The sequence below is a fragment of the Uranotaenia lowii genome, chromosome 2 (assembly GCF_029784155.1).
Source record: "Uranotaenia lowii strain MFRU-FL chromosome 2, ASM2978415v1, whole genome shotgun sequence".
NCBI classification, from domain to species: Eukaryota; Metazoa; Arthropoda; class Insecta; order Diptera; family Culicidae; genus Uranotaenia; species Uranotaenia lowii.
Window position 1 is genome coordinate 163,410,260 of NC_073692.1, and position 19,474 is coordinate 163,429,733.

At 35.6% G+C, this 19,474-nt stretch overlaps 1 protein-coding gene across 12 annotated transcripts in view; it reads left to right on the top strand.

The window, feature by feature from the left end:
* Window positions 1–19,474, top strand: part of LOC129741933 (ATP-binding cassette sub-family C member Sur) — a 373,059-nt gene that overhangs the window by 208,530 nt on the left and 145,055 nt on the right. For 11 of the 12 annotated variants that reach the window (XM_055733758.1, XM_055733747.1, XM_055733756.1 and 8 more), the window contains exon 10: window positions 12,046–12,753. The exons of the other annotated variant lie outside the window; for it this stretch is intronic. In XM_055733758.1, coding sequence (XP_055589733.1) covers window positions 12,046–12,753 — 708 coding nt within the window. The remainder of the gene's footprint in view (window positions 1–12,045; window positions 12,754–19,474) is intronic. 12 annotated transcript variants of the gene reach the window in all.

Below are 19,474 nucleotides of genomic sequence, written 5' to 3' on the forward strand. Positions count from 1 at the left end.
GAGTCTGGTTTTGGTATGCCAGGCGTACGAGGTTCAATTCCCGATATCGGCAAGAAAACTTTTGGGTTCGAATTCCATAAGTGGCCGAATATATAATAAGAATGTTCAATCAGTTGCCAGCTGGCCCGGTATTTACACGAGTGCGGAATACCTGTCGAAGATTCATAACACTGAAAAATGTGATGAATTTTAAACGGTTGTGAAACTGATTGTCTCGTTCCCCAAATAAGACTCAAACATACACAAAACACATTTATTACAGTACAGTCCACACGAAGTCATGGTGTCGGGTATGTGGTGATTTGCATTGAAGATTAGCCGAACTCATGATTTAAAAGAATGCAATTTAGTGCATACGTTGGCGAAACTGTGCTGAATCCGTGCACCCATGGTGGATTATCTACATACATAACTTAAGCCTTAATCAAAAGAATGGAATCCGCCGCCGATGTGTTTAATTTGAATTTGTTGTATTGCTTACGAATGCATTAACCAATGTAATAATTTTTTTATGAAAGGGATTTTTGGGTTTAAAAAAATAGGTATGATTGTTAGAAATGCCAACCTTCTTCAAGAAGTGGTGGATGGGAAAGAAAACTGTGGCGAGGAAGGAAGGGGGTTCTTCAATACATATTTTTAGCCATGGGTCGAGCGCTTATCACTCAAAAGGACCATCTGTTTTTTAAGGTGGAGTAGGAAAGTTTTTTTTCCATTTTTTTCTGCATAAATTGAAAAATTACTAGACAAATGGAGTTTAATGTGGCATGTGACATTATTAAGATACAAACATTGTTTTAATGCAAGTTCGTGAGCTCTTCCCACTTTGGAAAGGGGAGTGGGTGGAGAATCCATACGATTAAAACATACATTTTGACATGATTAAAGAACTCATGAAACTAACAAAATCCCAGTAAAAATATCAGATCTTGAAAAACAAATTTGAAGATGAAATCATCTTTGATTTAGAACAATATGGGAGAGTGGGAAATCATGGGCCACTTTTTTTCGTTGTTCCATAACTTCTTTATTATAAATGATAAAATGAAAATAAAAAATGGTAAGGTTTTCTACATTTTCAAGTTATCATAAGGTTTTTTTTTTTAATTTTTAACAAGACATTTTCCCCAAATTCTGACTGTTTGAAAAAAAGCAATATTTATTGGATTTTGAAAAATGGTGGGGAATCGTGGGCCACCAAATCCAAATTGACCAAATAACATGCTAAGTTTATAAGTTGACCCGAAACTGTGATTTCCTAATTCATTTCGTTATTTTAAAGTAATTTCAGATGATGAAATAAAAAAGAGAGCTGTGTATGATCGCATAGATTCCAAAACCTGGCTCCCGAACGTTTTGGCAAAATTTCTTATATACGATGATCAAAATATTTTTCATAACTCTTCATTTGGCACAAGAAAACTTTGCAGATAGGTAAAACGTATTTTAAGTTCTGAATGTGTATAACACATAAAAATATAGGTGATTTAAGATGTGTGGCCCACGATTCCCCACAAGCTATGATTTGCAAATTGGTTGCGTTTGTGTGACTTATTGATGTTTCATCAAAAATTCCTTTTCCATGTGAAAGATCATGACAAAACTAAGATCATAAGCGTAAAAGCATATTTTTGTTATGCACTTTAAGTTCTCCATCGATGAAATTAGCGGGTGTTTTTTTAATTATGTAAGTAAATTTTTCTAACTTTTTTAGCTTGATTAATAAAAGAAGCATATGATGCGTATTTCAGTCAACAACATATAGGAATATATGCTCACGCAAAGCGACGACGATGACAGTTGGTTTGAGATTTTTATCTCAACACACATCTGACATATTAAAGGTGGCCCACGTTTCCCTATGGCCCACGATACCCCACTCTCCCCTACATAAAAATTTTTTTTATCATAATTTATTTATTATAAGAAGGTGTAGCAAAGCACACCGGGTCAGCTTTTTTTCTGTAAAAACCAAAAATAAAAAAAAGCATCTTTCACGATGAGAGAAACTATATCATCATCATTTTGTTATCATTGATTAATAACTTTATTACCTTATATTTTAAAAAATTGAATAAGTGATGTGGTTTATATACGTTGCATCTAACCCTGTTGTTGCATGAAGTCCCGTTTGACGGTATTCATTTTCTTTGAACATAATGCCAGAAAGTAATAGAAGATACTAGCTGTTTTTTTTAAATTCTTATATAGATATATTAAGAACTTGATTTTTTCGCAAGGTTTTGATTCAAATCACAGATAATTACCTGCTTTATGGTTCAAAAAGATTATTCTTGAAATTCGATGTTGGTTTCAATTCTATGATTATTTATTTATTCTCGAATCAAGTGTTCAACAAGCGCGAAAATTTATGTTTTTATTAGAGACGTTTAAAACCACCGCGTTCGTCTAAACTTGTATTACAGAAATACTATAAAAGTGTTGAAATCTTAAATGTTTTCGAAAAAAAAGGAAATCAATTTTCATGACGTCGCAAACGCATTCTTTTACCCTGGGCAACTCAAAAATTTTCGATCCGATTTTAATTCTGAAAATTGCATAGAATTCCTCTCAAAAAGTTAGAAGAGATCCCCAATTTTCGACTATATTTGACTCATAAAAGAATCATGAATTAAAAAACAGTAAAACTGTCGAGATGTCACAACATTTAAAAATAGACACCGTTATCACCGATTCTACAGAAAAACTTGCAGTGATTATTCTTTATCTTTTATTTTTTATTATGCTTAAATAATATTGCAAGAAAAATGGCATACCTAAATTTTTCAAAAGTTTTTTTTAATCAAATGAAGAACAATTGTTAAAATCAACTAATTTTTTTAATAGGAGTTTAACCCGTTAGGATCATTCTTCCTCGGTTAAATTAAAATGTTAAAATTAACAGTAACATACCTTATTTGAAAAGAAAAAAAGATAACTGAGAATTTTTTGCTACAAAATGCTGCTAACGAAATAACCTTTCTTATGCTGTGCAATATGTTTCTGAAATCATGCAAAGTTAAAATATGTCTCCAGTTGAGGGATGCTTGGAATGGGTAATAAATACACAGATAAATTACCGTAAAATTGAATTAATTGCATAGCATTCAAAAGTTTCAGGGTAATATTTTAAGAAATAGAGATAAAATAATCATCAATTTGCATTATTATTTGTATGCACATTTTGACACATTTTTAAGAGAAAGCCTGTTTTTTTCTAAACTTAAATAGAATAAAAATAAAAATAAATTTCATTCTGATACCAAAATAATTGATGATGGGGTTAAAAAGGCTCGATGTGCACCTGAAGGTTCCACACCAAAGGCAAAGATGGGCACCCATTCTCTTAACAAACAAAACAACCAACCAACTATTTTACCGGCAAACGGGAAGTAATTTTCTCCCTTGTATTCGATTACAAGCTAGCTATCGCTAGCTGTGGGGCTGGCGAGCTTAAAATGAGAAAAACGTGACGATCTGTCGGGCTGATGAGGGAAAACATCTTTCCCAAGTTCATTTAACATTCTGCAATGCACTAAATCCTTTTGGCATCTTCTTGGTGCCCAGGCTTGGGTGCACGCAAAATGAATGTACATACTCAAAGAGAAAAAAAAAACCTTGAGGATGGGATTAAAATTGATGCCTCTCAAACTCAAAGCTGAAGAAGGGCGCTCTGTGTGGTGGTTATTGGAAATATTTATCATTCGACTTAATTTTCTTATTTTGCCGTCTGCACATTGTCTTGTCACGAAGGGAGAAAAGTTTCTCATCTGCTGCTTCCGGTTTTCTTAAGGACAAGGCCAAAGTCGCTGGGCAAATTGTTTGTGTATTTGTTCTTGTCAGTTGGCAATTGCTGTTGCGTGGGAGACTGTTCGATGCGAATTCATCTCATTCAGCTCTAAGATATGGCTTCTGCTCAGTGAACCGTTCACGTTTGTTTATATTTTACTAGGCTACAGTTTAAGACGTGCCAAGACAGTTATATACTGCTGACTAAATATTTGTCTTGACGTTCTATTCGAATTGATCTGTTAAACTTTTTCGAATGACTTTTGACAAACAATTAATGACTGGGTATATGGTAAAATAAGTAACATCTGTTATTAGGCCCGTGCGAAGGACTCGTCCATGAGGGGAGGGGTGGTTGGTTCGGAATTCAAATTAATAGAAATAGGTTTCTAAAGCCATTTTTCAACTCATGACCAAGACTGTATTAAGGGGAGGAAGGGGCAATGGGGGTAATTGCCTCAGGAGGGGCCCCCGAGTAAAAAATTTATATTACTTTAATCAGAACAAGTGCTAGAAACTAGGAAATCGTAATTGAATCGTAAAATAGGTAACTTAAGGGAGCTTCTTGAAATAATATCTCGAATAGTTTTACCTAAATATATGCTAAGGGGGCTCCCTTGAGCAGGCTTGTAAGTGGTCACCATCGTTTGAATTTTTCCGGAGACTACCATCACACATCGTTCGTGACAATCGTGGAGAGCGCAATCGTTTGATCGGAGAGCAAAAAAATGTCAAATGAAATTTTGATCTTTTTTGTGGTTAGTCGTTTGACTTTCATCCCTCTTGCGTAGATAATCGAGATAATCGTTCCACAATGTTCGACCAACACATCCAAACATCACCCGGCGCTGCAGATTTTTTTTCCAACAAAAGGGAGTGAAAAGAAAAGATTGCATTTGCTTATTGAGTCTGTAAGTTCTGCTGCGTGAAAGAGATAGGCGATGTCGTAAACTGTCGGGAATTATGGTCGTTTGACCATCATATTATCCCTCTCGTGTACCAAGACACGAAATTTCGTTCGACAATCACACAAAGAAGAATGAATGTCGTTTCGTTTGATGGTAGTCGACTGTTCGGCAAGTTTTCGGTCGCATTCGTTTGATGGCACGAACAATGAAACTGATAAAAGCAGGCTATGCGACTGTCAGAGAAAATGTCGATGGTTTACAAGTCTGCCCTTGAGTAATATTGCAAAATTTTAATTTCTTTCCATTCCGTAATTTTTTTTTCCAAAACTTGATTAAATCTTAGCATATGATTTACATTTTTTTTAAAACAAAACCCGAAAATCAAGAATGAATTAAGGAACAATATAACAAATTTCATTCTTTTTATCGAAAAACGTCAGCAACGTTAAAATCATTTTAAAACTTCCAAATAAAACCAAATTTAAATAATGCCAGCTCACAACATTGAGCCCAATTTGAGTTTTCTGTGTTTTTTTCCTGTGTTAAAGCTGTTAAGGCTTTTACTACTTTTTTTTAGCTTTGCTGTGATTTGAACAAATTACAGTACCTTATAATCAGTTTTTACAGCACAGAATTGGTAGGATAAAGATAAACATCTCTCATTTTAGTTTATGTAGTTCATTTTTTTTACACAAAAGCATGGTTTATTATTCCAAATTTAGACTTAACCGTTGTTTGTATGAATTTTATAATTCATGTTTATCTAAATTGAATTAAAGTCTTTATAAAAAAATATTCCTGAATTTTATCCGGACAATATCAGAGCAAATGCCGAGAATAATTGAAATTTTAATAAAAATATAAAGAATTTGAAGAGAAACAATGAAAATTAATAGGAATTAAATTTTTAAAACGGGCAATCTAGTATGCTCACTTTATAAGAATAAATGTTTGTATGAATATTGCAAAATTATTGTAAGCTTTTTGAGCATTATTTAAATATGCGAAAATCAATTTAAAAAAATCTTTAGTTGCCTTAATTGGTCCAATCGGCCATACTGAGATTCATTATTGAATGTTCATCCTTATTTCTATCTTAAAGGGTGATTCGGTCAAAATTTGGTCAATATCAACTTGACATATTTCTTTCAATTTTGCATTTAGAAAACATGAACACCCCTCATTTTGAAGGTGTGTGTGTGTGTGTGTGTGTGTGTGTGTGTGTGTGTGTGTGTGTGTGTGTGTGTGTGTGTGTGTGTGTGTAGAATGTTGCTACTATTTTGATTTTGGAATTCACTCTTCAGTTGTCAAAATGCCGTCCAAGGAAGAAGAGCAGCGTATCAAAATTTTGCTCGCACATCGCGAAAATCCGAGCTACTCGCACATCGCGAAAATCCGAGCTACTCGCACGCAAAGCTAGCAAAATCGCTAAAAGTTGCCAAGTCAACCGTTACAAATGTAATTAAAGTGTTTGGGGAACGTTTGTCGACAGCCAGGAAGTATGGATCGGGGGGGGGAATCGAAAACCGGAAGCCGCTGAGACGACAAAGAGAGTTGCCGGTAGTTTCAAGCGAAACCCCAACCTCTCTCTCCGAGATGCCGCAAATAAGCTGGGTGTATCGTCTTCAACTGTGCATCGAGCCAAAAAACGAGCCGGACTATCGACTTACAATAAGGTAGTGACTCCAAAACGCGATGATAAACATAATACGACGGCCAAAGCGCGATCCCGGAGGCTGTACACGACGATGCTGACGAAGTTTGACTGCGTGATAATGAACGACGAAACCTACGTCAAAGCCGACTACAAGCAGCTTCCGGGACAGGAGTTTTATACGGCAAAACGAAGGGAAAAGGTAGCCGATATTTTCAAGCACTGTCAACTGTCAAAGTTCGCGAAGCAGTATCTGGTTTTGCAAGCCATCTGTACCTGTGGCTTGAAAAGCAGCATTTTCATTGCTTCCGGGACTGTCAACCAAGAAATTTACGTGAAAGGTTGTTTGAATAAACGTCTGCTGCCTTTCCTGAAGAAACACGGTTGTTTCGTACTGTTTTGGCCGGATTTGGCATTTTTCCATTACGGTAAAAAGGCCATGGAGTGGTACGCCGTCAACAACGTGCAGGTGGTTCCCAAGGACAAAAACTCTCCCAACACGCCAGAGCTCCGCCCCATTGAGAAATACTGGGCTATTGTCAAGCGGAACCTAAAGAAGACCAAAAAACTGCTAAGGACGAGCAGCAGTTCAAAGCAAACTGGCTTTCTGCGGCGAAGAAGGTGGACAAGGTGGCTGTACAAAATCTGATGGCAGGGGTTAAGCGTAAGGCCCGGCAATTCGGATTTGGAAAAGCGGAAGAATAACTGAGTATTTTTCTTGAAATTTATACTAATTAAACTTGAAAAAGGAATTTAATTTGATTTTTTAAATAAACGACTTCACCGATTTACACGCGTTTTCCCTTGAACAAATTTTGACCGTACCACCCTTTATTGCAAAATCTAAAAATTTTATATTCATTCTTTGTTTGATTCGGCTGTGAAGATAGATTTCTGAGGGGATTGAAGGCTAGGTTATAAACTTTTATTTCTATAATCATAATCAATAAAAACCCGAAGGTTTAATCCGGCTGTAGGGGCGCGCCCTAACACACACAACAGTACATTGTGATTAGCCTTACCTGCTAAACATGACATACCTGAGACAAAGGAGAACAGTCAGATGCGAGAGCGGGAAAAAGGGGGATTGAGTTTTGGAGCGAAGGAGTGATCGGACGCGAATGTAAACAACGGGAGGAATTAAGGTTTTCCTTCAATAAACTGAAGTGGATAGATTTAGGTTGGTCATTTTTCATCGTGGAAACTCTACATCTGGCGACGAGGACGGAGAAAAGGGTGAGTTAAGAATATATAAAAAGGAAATCCAAAGAAAAAAAGTGGTCAAACTGAGGTTATGCTACCCACGCCTGTTTTTCGAGCGAAAAAAAAAACAAATTTCCGATTACGGATCAATTTCGAGAAATTGATCAGCAACTCATTGATTCTGAGGAATTTGAGTTAAAGTGATTTCTTTGAGAAGATTCACGATATGATTCCTTTGAGATGATAAATGCAATTCTTTCGAAGCGAAGTGCAATTCACAGGACTTTTCTTTGAGGAGAAAAGGAAAAGACAGATCTTCGAGAAGATTCTATCCTCTGAGGAGGGTAGAAGGTACCATGGAACCTCTGAGGAGGGTAAAAAAAGTGTTCTCTGAGGAGGAAGGATTCTCTGAGGAGATGAATGAGCCTCTGTTTCCTTTGAGGAAGTCAGAGACAAATGTGTGCATAATGAGGAATATTTCTCCGCGTATATGAGTGGTATGATTACTTCGAGGAGGAAGATTGCAGTTCTGAGGAAAGCTAAGGGGCATTATCTTTGAGAAGATGGTAGGTGTTCCTTTGCGGATGTACGACGAAACCCTCTGAGGAGGTTCATGTAAAATGTTGCTCTGAGGAGGCAGTGTGAAGTTCCTCTGAGGAGGAAGAATTCAAATCCTCAGAGGAGGAAGAATTCAATTCCTCTTAAGAGGAAGGGTGAAGTTCCTCTGAGGAGGAAGAGTGAGGTTCCTTTCAGGAGAAAGGAATTCAATTCCTTTGAGGAGGAATAATTCAACTTCTCTGAGGAGAAGAATTCAATTCTTTTGAGGAGGAATAATGTTACTTCTCTGAGGAGAAAGAACGCAATTCAATTCCTTTGAGGAGGAATAATTCAACTTCTCTGAGGAGAAGAATTCAATTCCTTTGAGGAGGAATAATGTAACTTCTCTGAGGAGAAAGAACGCAATTCAATTCCTTTGAGGAGGAATAATTCAACTTCTCTGAGGAGAAGAATCCAATTCCTTTGAGGAGGAATAATGTAACTTCTCTGAGGAGAAAGAACGCAATTCAATTCCTTTGAGGAGGATTAATGTAACCTTTCTGAAAAGAAATGCAATTCCTCTGAGGGAATTTTATGAGACGGAAGAGAGCATTTTCTCTGAACAGGTAAGCTTCAGAATATACGGAAATCTTCTGTGGAAAAAAATTTCTTTGGTGTCCCTCCGAGAAGGCAATGAGAAAATAATTCTTTGTGAAATAACTAAGTTTCCTCTGAGATGAAGCAGAGTAATAATATGTGTATACAAATTTAGGATGCCTTAAATTCCATAAATCTCGAGGATTCATTAGTGAAGTGACTCTGATGAGTACTAATCAAGGTTTTATAATACACGAGGTTCTCCGACTTTCACAGTAAGTAGGCGAGGAGTGAGCGGGGCTCTCAATGAGTTTGTTCACAAACATAAGATTATTTGCTCAGTATTTCTGTGGTTTGTTGGTAAACAAACTTCATGAGTTCCGCATAGTTGCATAGCCTGAATAGACAAAATGGCTGAATCGGGAATTCAATATTCGGTAACACCTCCTGTATATACACACCTTGGTACTAACAGTTTTGAGGAACCAGTCGCGAAATGCGAAAAAAAACTCGATTGCATTTCGTTGACACGTAATCTTTAAGCCTCCGTGGAGCGCAGATGGTGCTGAGGAACTCTGGTTGCTTAGAAGAATAATATTTTGAAGTGATAACAAAGTAAGAATGACTTCGAGAAGTCAATTCATTTCCGTTTGAAATAACATTGCGTGCCTGATGAGCGCAGACGGTACTGAAGAACTCTAGTGACTCCTAGAAGTCCTTATTTTGCGTTCTCTTAAAAAAAAGTCTGTTAAACCGAAGAGTGCAGGCGGTTTGATTGTTGGAGTTTAACGAATGCGTGTAGTGGGCAAGGAAACAAGTTTGACTAGATGAAAATAATTTGTTCATTTACCTATATTTCAAATAAGATGAGTGCAGTGATGGCGTTATAGAAAAACGCATCAACGTTTGATGATCACCTATTCTAAAGGATTTTGCTTTACAGCACCATGTTTCGAATATTGATATTTTTTCTCTGTTCTATGTAGAAGACAATCAACCACAGTTCGTGTTTTCTCGTGAAAAATCGTTACAACAGATCATATTGTATCGTCTGTGGTACCTTGTGGTTAGTTACATTAAAAGTGGAGAAAGAAGTAGTTTTGTCGTCCTCAACCCGAAGTTTTCATCAACATCAGCGCCGGCAAAATTAATTGACAATACTGTAGGTATATCAAACTGCAGGACATGTTTCGGACTTCATTGCATTGTAAACAATAAATAAATAACGGTTTATATTTCGGGAACTTGCTATAGTTCCAGATTGCTTAAGTGCTTTCAATTAAAGTAGGGTAATGTTTGGTCTAGGGATTGTTTCCTATTTTGGCTGGATCATGGTGATAGATTCTGGCCAAGGCAAATGAGTCTTTACTTAAAGTACAGGAATAAATGTCCGGCGTTCATTAAACTTCCACTTTCAACTTAAAACCGTTATAGTTTTATCATAACGATCTGTATTTCGATTATTTCTCGCTAAACAACATCCAATATAATGACTTTTAACAATCGATTTGGGTTATGCGTTTGACCTTACCTTTCCATAACTCGGATAACCTACATATATTAGCTCAGGAATCCATAGTCGGTTAAACCTATTGTCTCGTATTCTCTGTTAGTATGAAATTAACTAAATCATGAAGAGATCTATCATATATGTCGCTGAGAAAAGCGGAACTTTTGAGAACACGCGTGAGAAAAAAAAGAAATCACATATTTTAAAGGTGTTATCTGATTACCACTTGAGTGAATCAATAAAAAAACAGAAACAAAGAAGAAAATGCAAAAGGCTATAAACGAAAAAAAACCTTTTAACTGTTAGTTTAAATACAGTTTGTTCTATTTATTCTAGCTGATGAAACGTTGATTTTTTTATTGATAAGAAAGTCAAACAACGGGCACAGCAAACAAGCATGGTTATCTAAAGAATATGTATGGATGCATCGGTACCTTTCCAAAGCTAACTAGTAAAAAGATAAATGTATATCAGAGAATTTCATCGCTTAAAAGCTGCGGTAGAACTTCATATGTTTCTACTTTAGCACATAAAGTTGAGACTGTGCGATGCGATGCAATTGTTCAACAAAATGGAAGGGAAGATTGCGTCAAATTCAGATTCACTCAAGAAAGAAAAGTCTCTGTAAATAAAAGCCTGCGTGTTTCAACAATCGAGAAGGACGGTAAGTTTAGCATAGCTTTGAACAACAAAGAATATGATGCTTACAAAAAATGGTCTTAAGATAAAGGTAGAACAAAAGAAGAACCTAATACTCTTCGTCCCAGAAGATTCCGGAAGTAATATTCAAGGTGACAAATAGAGCATGTATATCAGGAGGAACATAGGAACGGAAACCGGGAATCCTGGAGGAGTTGGTGATTCTAATCTCGTATTTGTTTTCTCCACTCGTGGAGTGTTCCACCGTACCCGATAAAAACAAACACAAATCGTCGCCAGTGTATTGCTACCTCCCTCACTCACACGCTCTCTCGCAACACTGGCAAAATTATCGGTGGGCCACCGTCCGTAAGCATAACTCCGACAGGTCAAAACCAGTGCAACACTAGTGCAACACTCGGCATAAACAAATACACTATAAGACGAAGTGCCACATCAGATCAGGATGTGTAAAGGGGGATGTAGGGGCGCGCCCTAACACACACAACAGTACATTGTGATTAGCCTTACCTGCTAAACATGACATACCTGAGACAAAGGAGAACAGTCAGATGCGAGAGCGGGAAAAAGGGGGATTGAGTTTTGGAGCGAAGGAGTGATCGGACGCGAATGTAAACAACGGGAGGAATTAAGGTTTTCCTTCAATAAACTGAAGTGGATAGATTTAGGTTGGTCATTTTTCATCGTGGAAACTCTACACCGCCACTGTCCATATCAAAATCCTCATACTTCAAGCTTGTTGAAAAACCTGAAAAATATCTTCAGTTAGTTTTGTTTTGATAAAAAAATAAAATTCTAAAACAGAATGAATCAAGTTCTCAAATCAACCTTATGAACAACGTTAATTGAATTATCTTATTATTCCTTTTTGTATCTTCCGTTATTTTATTTACCCTCTCGAATTAAAAGTTTCAAATGTTTTTCAGTTAATAGTAAGTACTCGAAGGGAAAAAAATTAAATTCGATTTTTTTTCAAAACCCTTCATCTTTTCGTTGATTTTTTGAATTTTGTACTTCCAAACCTAAAAAATACAAATACATACTTAATTTCAATTATTTTTCAAAGGATGTCTTCGTATAATTGATTTTTCTCCAAGAAAATTGCAATCTTTTACATGCTTCCTGAACCTATCAGAATCTTGATTAAATTAGTAATAATTTGCCTTCTTCAAAATCTTTCCCTTCCGCAGTGCTGCTCACACATATCTCATCGGTGTTGATAACATTCGTGACGGTTACCGTATTCACGCATCTTGAGCAGGAACACCAGCACCCATCATCATCATCATCATCATCAGCAACAACAACGGCATCAATAATGGGGGAAACATTGGCCTCGTCAACAACACCAGCATCAAAGATGGAGTTCTCTGCTGCCCGCCTTTTCGCCTCTCTGGCCCTGTTTAATCAACTGACGGTGCCACTGTTTATCTTTCCAATCACGATTCCGATTATCCTGTCGGCGGTTGTGAGTACCCGACGATTGGAAGCCTTCCTCAGTCAGCCGGAAGTGACAACCGGAAGTGGCAAAGGCACGTGCTCCGGTATGGCGGCAGGTCGAGGGAAGAGACGTCCGCAGCAGCAGCGATACCCAAAGACTGGCGACGAAGGTGAAGGATTCAGCTGCAGCCATAAGATGAGGGAAGTCTTCGAGGTGCAGCCCATGAGGAAAAGTTGTCAGAAGACTGGAAGCCAGGAACTCAAGGGGGCCTATTTTGGGTCGAACAACATCACCGCCACTATTGATGGCAATTTGGAAGATCGAATTCTAGACCGGAGCAACTGTATCGTCGAGGAAATCGACGAACGAGACCAGCTGAATGATGATGACGACGACGATGACGACGAAGATGATGAAGATGCCCTTCAATTCGAACGATTTGATCTGGCAGATTGCGGTTAGTATGTCGAGAGATTGTTGTTTTGATTATGGAGAATGAGTAAGAGACATGTTGAAAAATTGTAGGGGAGAGTGGGGTATCGTGGGCCATGGGGAAACGTAGGCCACTTTTAATATATCAGATGTGTGTTGAGATAAAAATCTCAAACCAACTGTCATTGTCGTCGCTTTGCGTGAGCATATATTCCTATATGTTGTTGACTGAAATACGCATCATATGCTTCTTCTATTTATCAAGCTAAAAAAAGTTAGAAAAATTTACTTACATAATTAAAAAAACACTCGCTAATTTCATCTATGGGGAACCTAAAGTGCATAAAAAAATATGCTCATACGCTTATGATTTTAGTTTTGTCATGATCTTTCACGTGGAAAAGGAATTTTTGATGAAACATCAATAAGTCACACAAACGCAACCAATTTGCAAATCATAGCTTGTGGGGAATCATGGGCCACACATCTTGAATCACCTATATTTTTATGTTTTTATACACATTCAGAACTTTAAATACGTTTTACATAACCGCAAAGTTTTCTTATGCCAAATGAAGAGTTATGAAAAATATTTTGTCCATCCTATATAAGAAATTTTGCCAAAACGTTCGCGAGCCAGATTTCGGAATGTATGCGATCATACACAGCTCTCTTTTTTATTTCATCATCTGAAATTGCTTTTAAATAACGAAATGAATTAGGAAATCACAGTTTTGGGTCAACTCATAAACTTTGCATGTTATTTGGTCAATTTGGATTTGGTGGCCCACAATTCCCCACCATTTTTCAAAATCAAAAAAATATTGCTTTTTTCAAACAGTCAGAATTTGGGGAAAATAACTTGTTAAAAATTTAAAAATACCTTATGATACCTTGAAAATGTAGAAAACCATACCATTTTTTATTTTCATTTTATCTTTTATAATAAAGAAGATATGGAACAAGGAAAAAAAGTGGCCCATGATTCCCCACTCTCCCATTTTAAATTAGCAACTATGGGGATAAATAAGTAACCCTTTTTGATATCGATATGTAGTGAAAATGTATAATATATATTATTTTAAGGAAAACTTGCACAAATTTTCACCTTTATCAGAAAGTTTTCTTTGTAAATCTTATCTTACCTGCTAGAACATAAATATTTAAATTGGGTTTAATCCCCCCTTCCAGGGATTTTTTTCCAAGTTAGTTTTACAGTTCAAGAAATAAATATACCGTTGTAATGGGAAACTACTTAATCCCAAAAGGTATATAAACATAATAGTTAACAAACATGTAAGAGAAATGTCTTGCTTTGCTTCCGACGGAATTTTATCCTACACACTACCAAAAACAAACTATGAAATTACTTCATATATGATGTAAAGATAAAGAAACATCAACACCTACAGTTGGCAAGTCTGTTGTCTCCTGAGCCGATGTCTGCGAGTTCGAGCTCAAGAGTAAACATCGAACACAGTTGTACCGGATAAGTTTTTCAATAACGCCAACTGCAACGTTGATAAAGTGACTGGTAAAGGGGAAATTTTTTATTACATATTATTTTGAACTTTTTTGTTTTGATATTATTTTGTTACTTGTTCTATAATATTGTTTTATAAAATGTAAATATTTTTTCACCATGGGTGCACGGAATCACCTCATTTTGGTATAAACCCGAGCAGACTTTGATGCCCAAATCGATAGCAAATTGAGATCAAAACGAGATGTCAACAGCAAACTGATAGCATCATTTGCTGTTAATCTTTCTACGATAGCAAAATTTGACATCATTATGGTATCTAAAATCATTATTTAATAGCACAACGGGACCAAATTGAGGTACCAACAGCAAACTGATAGCATCGTATGGTTTCAATTTTTCTGTGATAGCAAAACTACGTATCATTAAGGTCTCACTTTTTTTCTAAAAAGTTAGACCATAATGAGCTTTGAGATTAGAGAGAATTTTATTCGATAGCAAAATAAGGCGTCATTGGGAGTCTTTACTTTCTATAAGCTTAAGATAACAGCAAAAAAATAGCATTGTATTGTGCGTACTTTTACAAATTTTAAACCAAATTTTGTTTTCCAGAAAAGCCCACGGATAGGCTATGTCATCTTTTCATAATATTGGTGGCTTTGTATTGACAACTTCTTCTTCTTTCTGGTATCATGTCTCCTTCTGGATGAAATTAAAATTCATGAAGGCCAGTATCTCAGACTATATGCTATTTGTATTGACAACAGAAGATAAATTGAACAATTATTTTTATGAAGGTGATTGAATATAAAGCGAACTGAAAACAAACATAGATAGTTGTGCATTTTAAGTGCCAATTTCTCATATAGCAAAACTAGGCACCATTAAGGTATCAATTTTTATATTATTCATTGTCATTTGGGCGTACGCCGAATACAAACAAAGAACAAAAAATAATCTCAGAGCTTATCACAATTTATCAAAAATCGAGAATCCTGACTATTTTGAAAGCTGTGTTCTCTAAACTGTAATTTGGCCACAAGAACTTCTCTGGTTCTAAGCGCCTCGATTATAATTTAAAATCACTGAACATGAAGACTTGAGAAAATGAAATTTAGAAACAATATTCATTTCTTTTCCCTCTTCCTAGTTATATTATTATTATTATTAACTAAAAAAAGAATAAGGATTTAAGAAATTAAAAAATAGACTTATATATGTTCAGAATTATATACTTTCAAGAAAAAAACAGTTGATTTGGTTTATAAATTTTGTTTTAATTTTAAGCTGTAAATCTTATTATGCAATGATAAATATTGTCATATAAAAAATTATCAAACTCAAGATACCATTCTTTATTTATTTAAAAACTTACAACCATTTTAATATCTTCCTAAACACCATAACTTAATGTTCAAATGCCTTTTTACGATAATAATATAATTAAAAAAAATGCGCATATCGAAAGTTTATAACTTTGCAAGTTCACTCGTGTTAGGAGAAGGTGGTAGAAATTTTGACACTTGTAGCACATTTGGAGAATTTTACCATGCGAAAATAGTTTCAAGATTTGCGCCCGTCAAAATTTTAACACCACATGTTCCATTTTCGCATGCTGTGTTGCAAAAATAGTTGGATTTCTGTCACATACCGCTGAAATGGAAATAGTGTTGCAAAGAAATTGTACGGCCGAGACCTTAAAACATTTTCGCATGGTAAAATTTTCAAATATGCTAAAAGTGTCAAAATTAATACCACTTTTTCTCAGCATGAGCAATGCTTTTTTTTTACAAGAATTCCAAATTGCTGTTTTATTTAACATTCAGTAACGACATCAGTTAATATTTACATTTAAAAACTTTGAAGAGACAACAAAATAAATGCTGGGCATATATTGTACTTCACTGACCCGTGTGCGAAATATGTTGTCAAAATAAGAATGGTATTTTTGTGTACATAAATCGGTTATGCGTTTCTTGCGTCTTCGTGTGTGCAAATAAACGGTGCATTCGGGTTGATTTGTGCATGTTTTAGGACCATTACATCCAAGGTTACCTATGCTACCGGCGGGATAAAACAACAGCAACATGTCCTCCTGGGAAGACATCCAACTAGTGGAGCAATATCCTTCGGGAACGGCTGAAAAAGGGCAAGAGGAACGCCAGTATTTAATGTTTGACGGGGCAAGAACCCGGGTCAAAGTGTTGTGTATAATTCCATCCAGACGAAAGCCGGTGCCAGTGGTCTGGTGGGCGGGAGGAGCAAGACTGGTGGCAATAAAACGGGAACAAGGTAATTTCTATTCATACTGATTAATTCTTATGAAATTTCAAAGAAATAACATCATTTTTTAGGTTGACATCGACAATCAAATCGAGAAAAATCCTGTCTGATCGGACTTTTGTATAGCCCACCAATTCGTCTCGGATTGCTCAACGACCAGAAATTTTGATTCTCAAACCGACCCTCTGAGATTCCGTGCTCTACTATCCGCACCTTGTTCACAACAAAATTTACCAAACAGACGGATCGGTTTCGATAGAGATATTCACAACGTAGTAAAAACATCACCAGCAGCAGTAGGGGCTGGAGAAAATGTGTGCCGATTGCCGAAACCATAATTCCGGAAAAGTTACCAATGATCAGCTGAAACAAATCCGGTCAAAATTTCCTGCATCTAATTGGAAGACAATGAATCCAAAAAGTATGTTCCTCGATCAGGAAAATATTTCATCCATCTGCAGAAAGTAAAGGAGTTTCCGGACTTAGGCAAAAGTACCAAGTTTAGCTTGGAAAAGACCCAACCATAAATAATAAGGTATGTTTTAAATATAATAACAAATATCGGTTGGAAAAGTCATGATGAACTTAACAAGAATTTTCATAGCATGATCAAGACCTTGCAACTCGAAAAGCATAAACTATCAGCTCGTTTAAAACGTACTTTAAAATATTACACTACCAATCTTGAATAAAACTTACGTATTACACTTAAGCATTTTACCATGCACGGTACACGCCATTGCTCCTATCATGAACATTGCATGAACTATAAGTTGCATAAGTGAAGGCGCTATTATAACCTCGCAAAGTAACTTCATATTTAGTTTCATATTAGAAAGCGATATTCACTTTGTAATATACCGACCGCCCATAATAACAAGATTTATAAAAGTTATGTTTTTATCTAAATCAAACTAAAATTTTCAACTTTTGATTAATTCTGTTTTAGAATTTTACATACGGTTTATCAAATCATGTTCATAATAACAGTTTATAAGGTTTTTCAATATAGCAACTTTTTTCAATTAGAATGACCAGCAATTGAAAGAGTAACACCAGATTTTATCCGAATTTCATAACATTGAATTGTAAATTAAAAACTTTTTTGATAAACTTAATTCAAATTCTACAGAAGACTGACGGATAACCTTCTAACTAAAACTAAATGTCGATGGAATATTCATGTTATTTGCTAGGAAATAAAAGCGCCTTTGTTTATGCAACTTATAGTTACAGCAATGTTCATGATAGGAACAGCTACGCACGCCGTGCATGGTAAAACGCCTTTATGTATACTATACATTTTATTCATGGAGCGAATAAAATTATTTAAATTGAAGATTTCTTCAAAATCCATGCACTAGAGAAAATGATGACGGAAAATTAAAATTCGACTTTTAGAGTGAATTGTTACAGCAATTTAAAATCATATTTGGCTATCACGTCGTGGGAGCAGAATTTGCTTTTCATTCGACTGACAACAAAAATGGAAGTAAACTTTTCGTACGTTAATTAGCAGAATGATGCCAAATTTCGCTTTTCGTCAATGAAAGTTTTGAAAGCATATTGTTAGCAAATTTTGCTTTCAAAGAAAATGTTTCGATGCCCTATATTGGCATCATTATGCTCTCCAAGCTCTCGGAAAACGAGGTGTAATTTGGGACTCAGTTTTAGCAAAATTTGGCATCACTTTGCTAACCAAGTATGAAAATTTCTGCTCTCATTTTTGCTGTGTACCACCTTATGTCAAGCAAAATGAGAGCAAATTTTCCTTTCAAGGCGTGATAGCAAAATTTGCTATAATTTTGCCATAAAAGTCTGCTCGGGAATAGATGACGAATGCGTGTATGTCATAAAATGATTATGTCAAATAATTTTCAAAAATAAAACACATTATCAATCTTACTAAAAAATCATGTTAAATGGTTATTATGGGTATTGAGTATGTGTGCACGGTTTCGCTTCAATTTTGTCGTAGGAGATATTTTCTAGCGCCCATCCCTCTGAAGTTTTTCAACATGTTGCTTATAAATTATACCTGATATTGAAGGTTTCAAAGCATAGTTTTTCTATAAGAAGAGATATTTACCATGTGTGCACGGACTGTTTATTGTTTATTGTATAAAAATCAACGGATCAAATTTAAATCCTAATGATAACTTAGTTATAGGTAACATGGATGGATTCACTGCCATTCATCCAAAATCGACTTTTTTGCATGCAAAAGGTATAGAATAAAGGCTTTTATAGATTCAACAGAAAATTTGAGCTATATACATGGTTTCCCAGACAACCAATTGGTGGGTATTTCAAATTTGCAACGCAAATATACATGCAAATATACCTGTAAACATATCGTATATAATGTAGCAAAACCAGTATATACGTATCATTTTGGAGGCCATATAGGTACATTAGCAAACATCCTCTTGATTTGGATTGTATTAAATTACGATTTGCACGACTTGTCATGCGCATCATTTACGACTACCCTGATTCTTTTTGAAACATACTATGACAATTTCCATTATCATATAGATGATTGAGGTTGTAATATACGACATTTTTCGTAACAATATGGAAAGTTTCACGACTTATTTGGTCATCTTTTGCGACTTGAGTGCAGGGCTCTCATTTTTCGTCAGTTGAATAAAAATAAGATTATTTTTTTTATACTTTAAACCAATCAGTTTATTCATCCATAAAAATAATAATAATGAGATTATTTCAAAGAAATGCATTTTTTGCTGTCAAATTTAAGTTTATATCGTACAAGTTTATTATTTGCCAGATTGCTGATTTTATTGTTAGTACCTGGACTTGATCCCCTGACCATACGATCTGCAGCTGATGATGGCTCCTCGAAGCTATCTGGGATATATAAATTCAAGGGGATTTGCTTCAAAGGCATTAAACCAAAAGCAAATCGTATATTTCTATAACTTAAATCTTTTAAATCGTAGAACACGTCATCGATGAT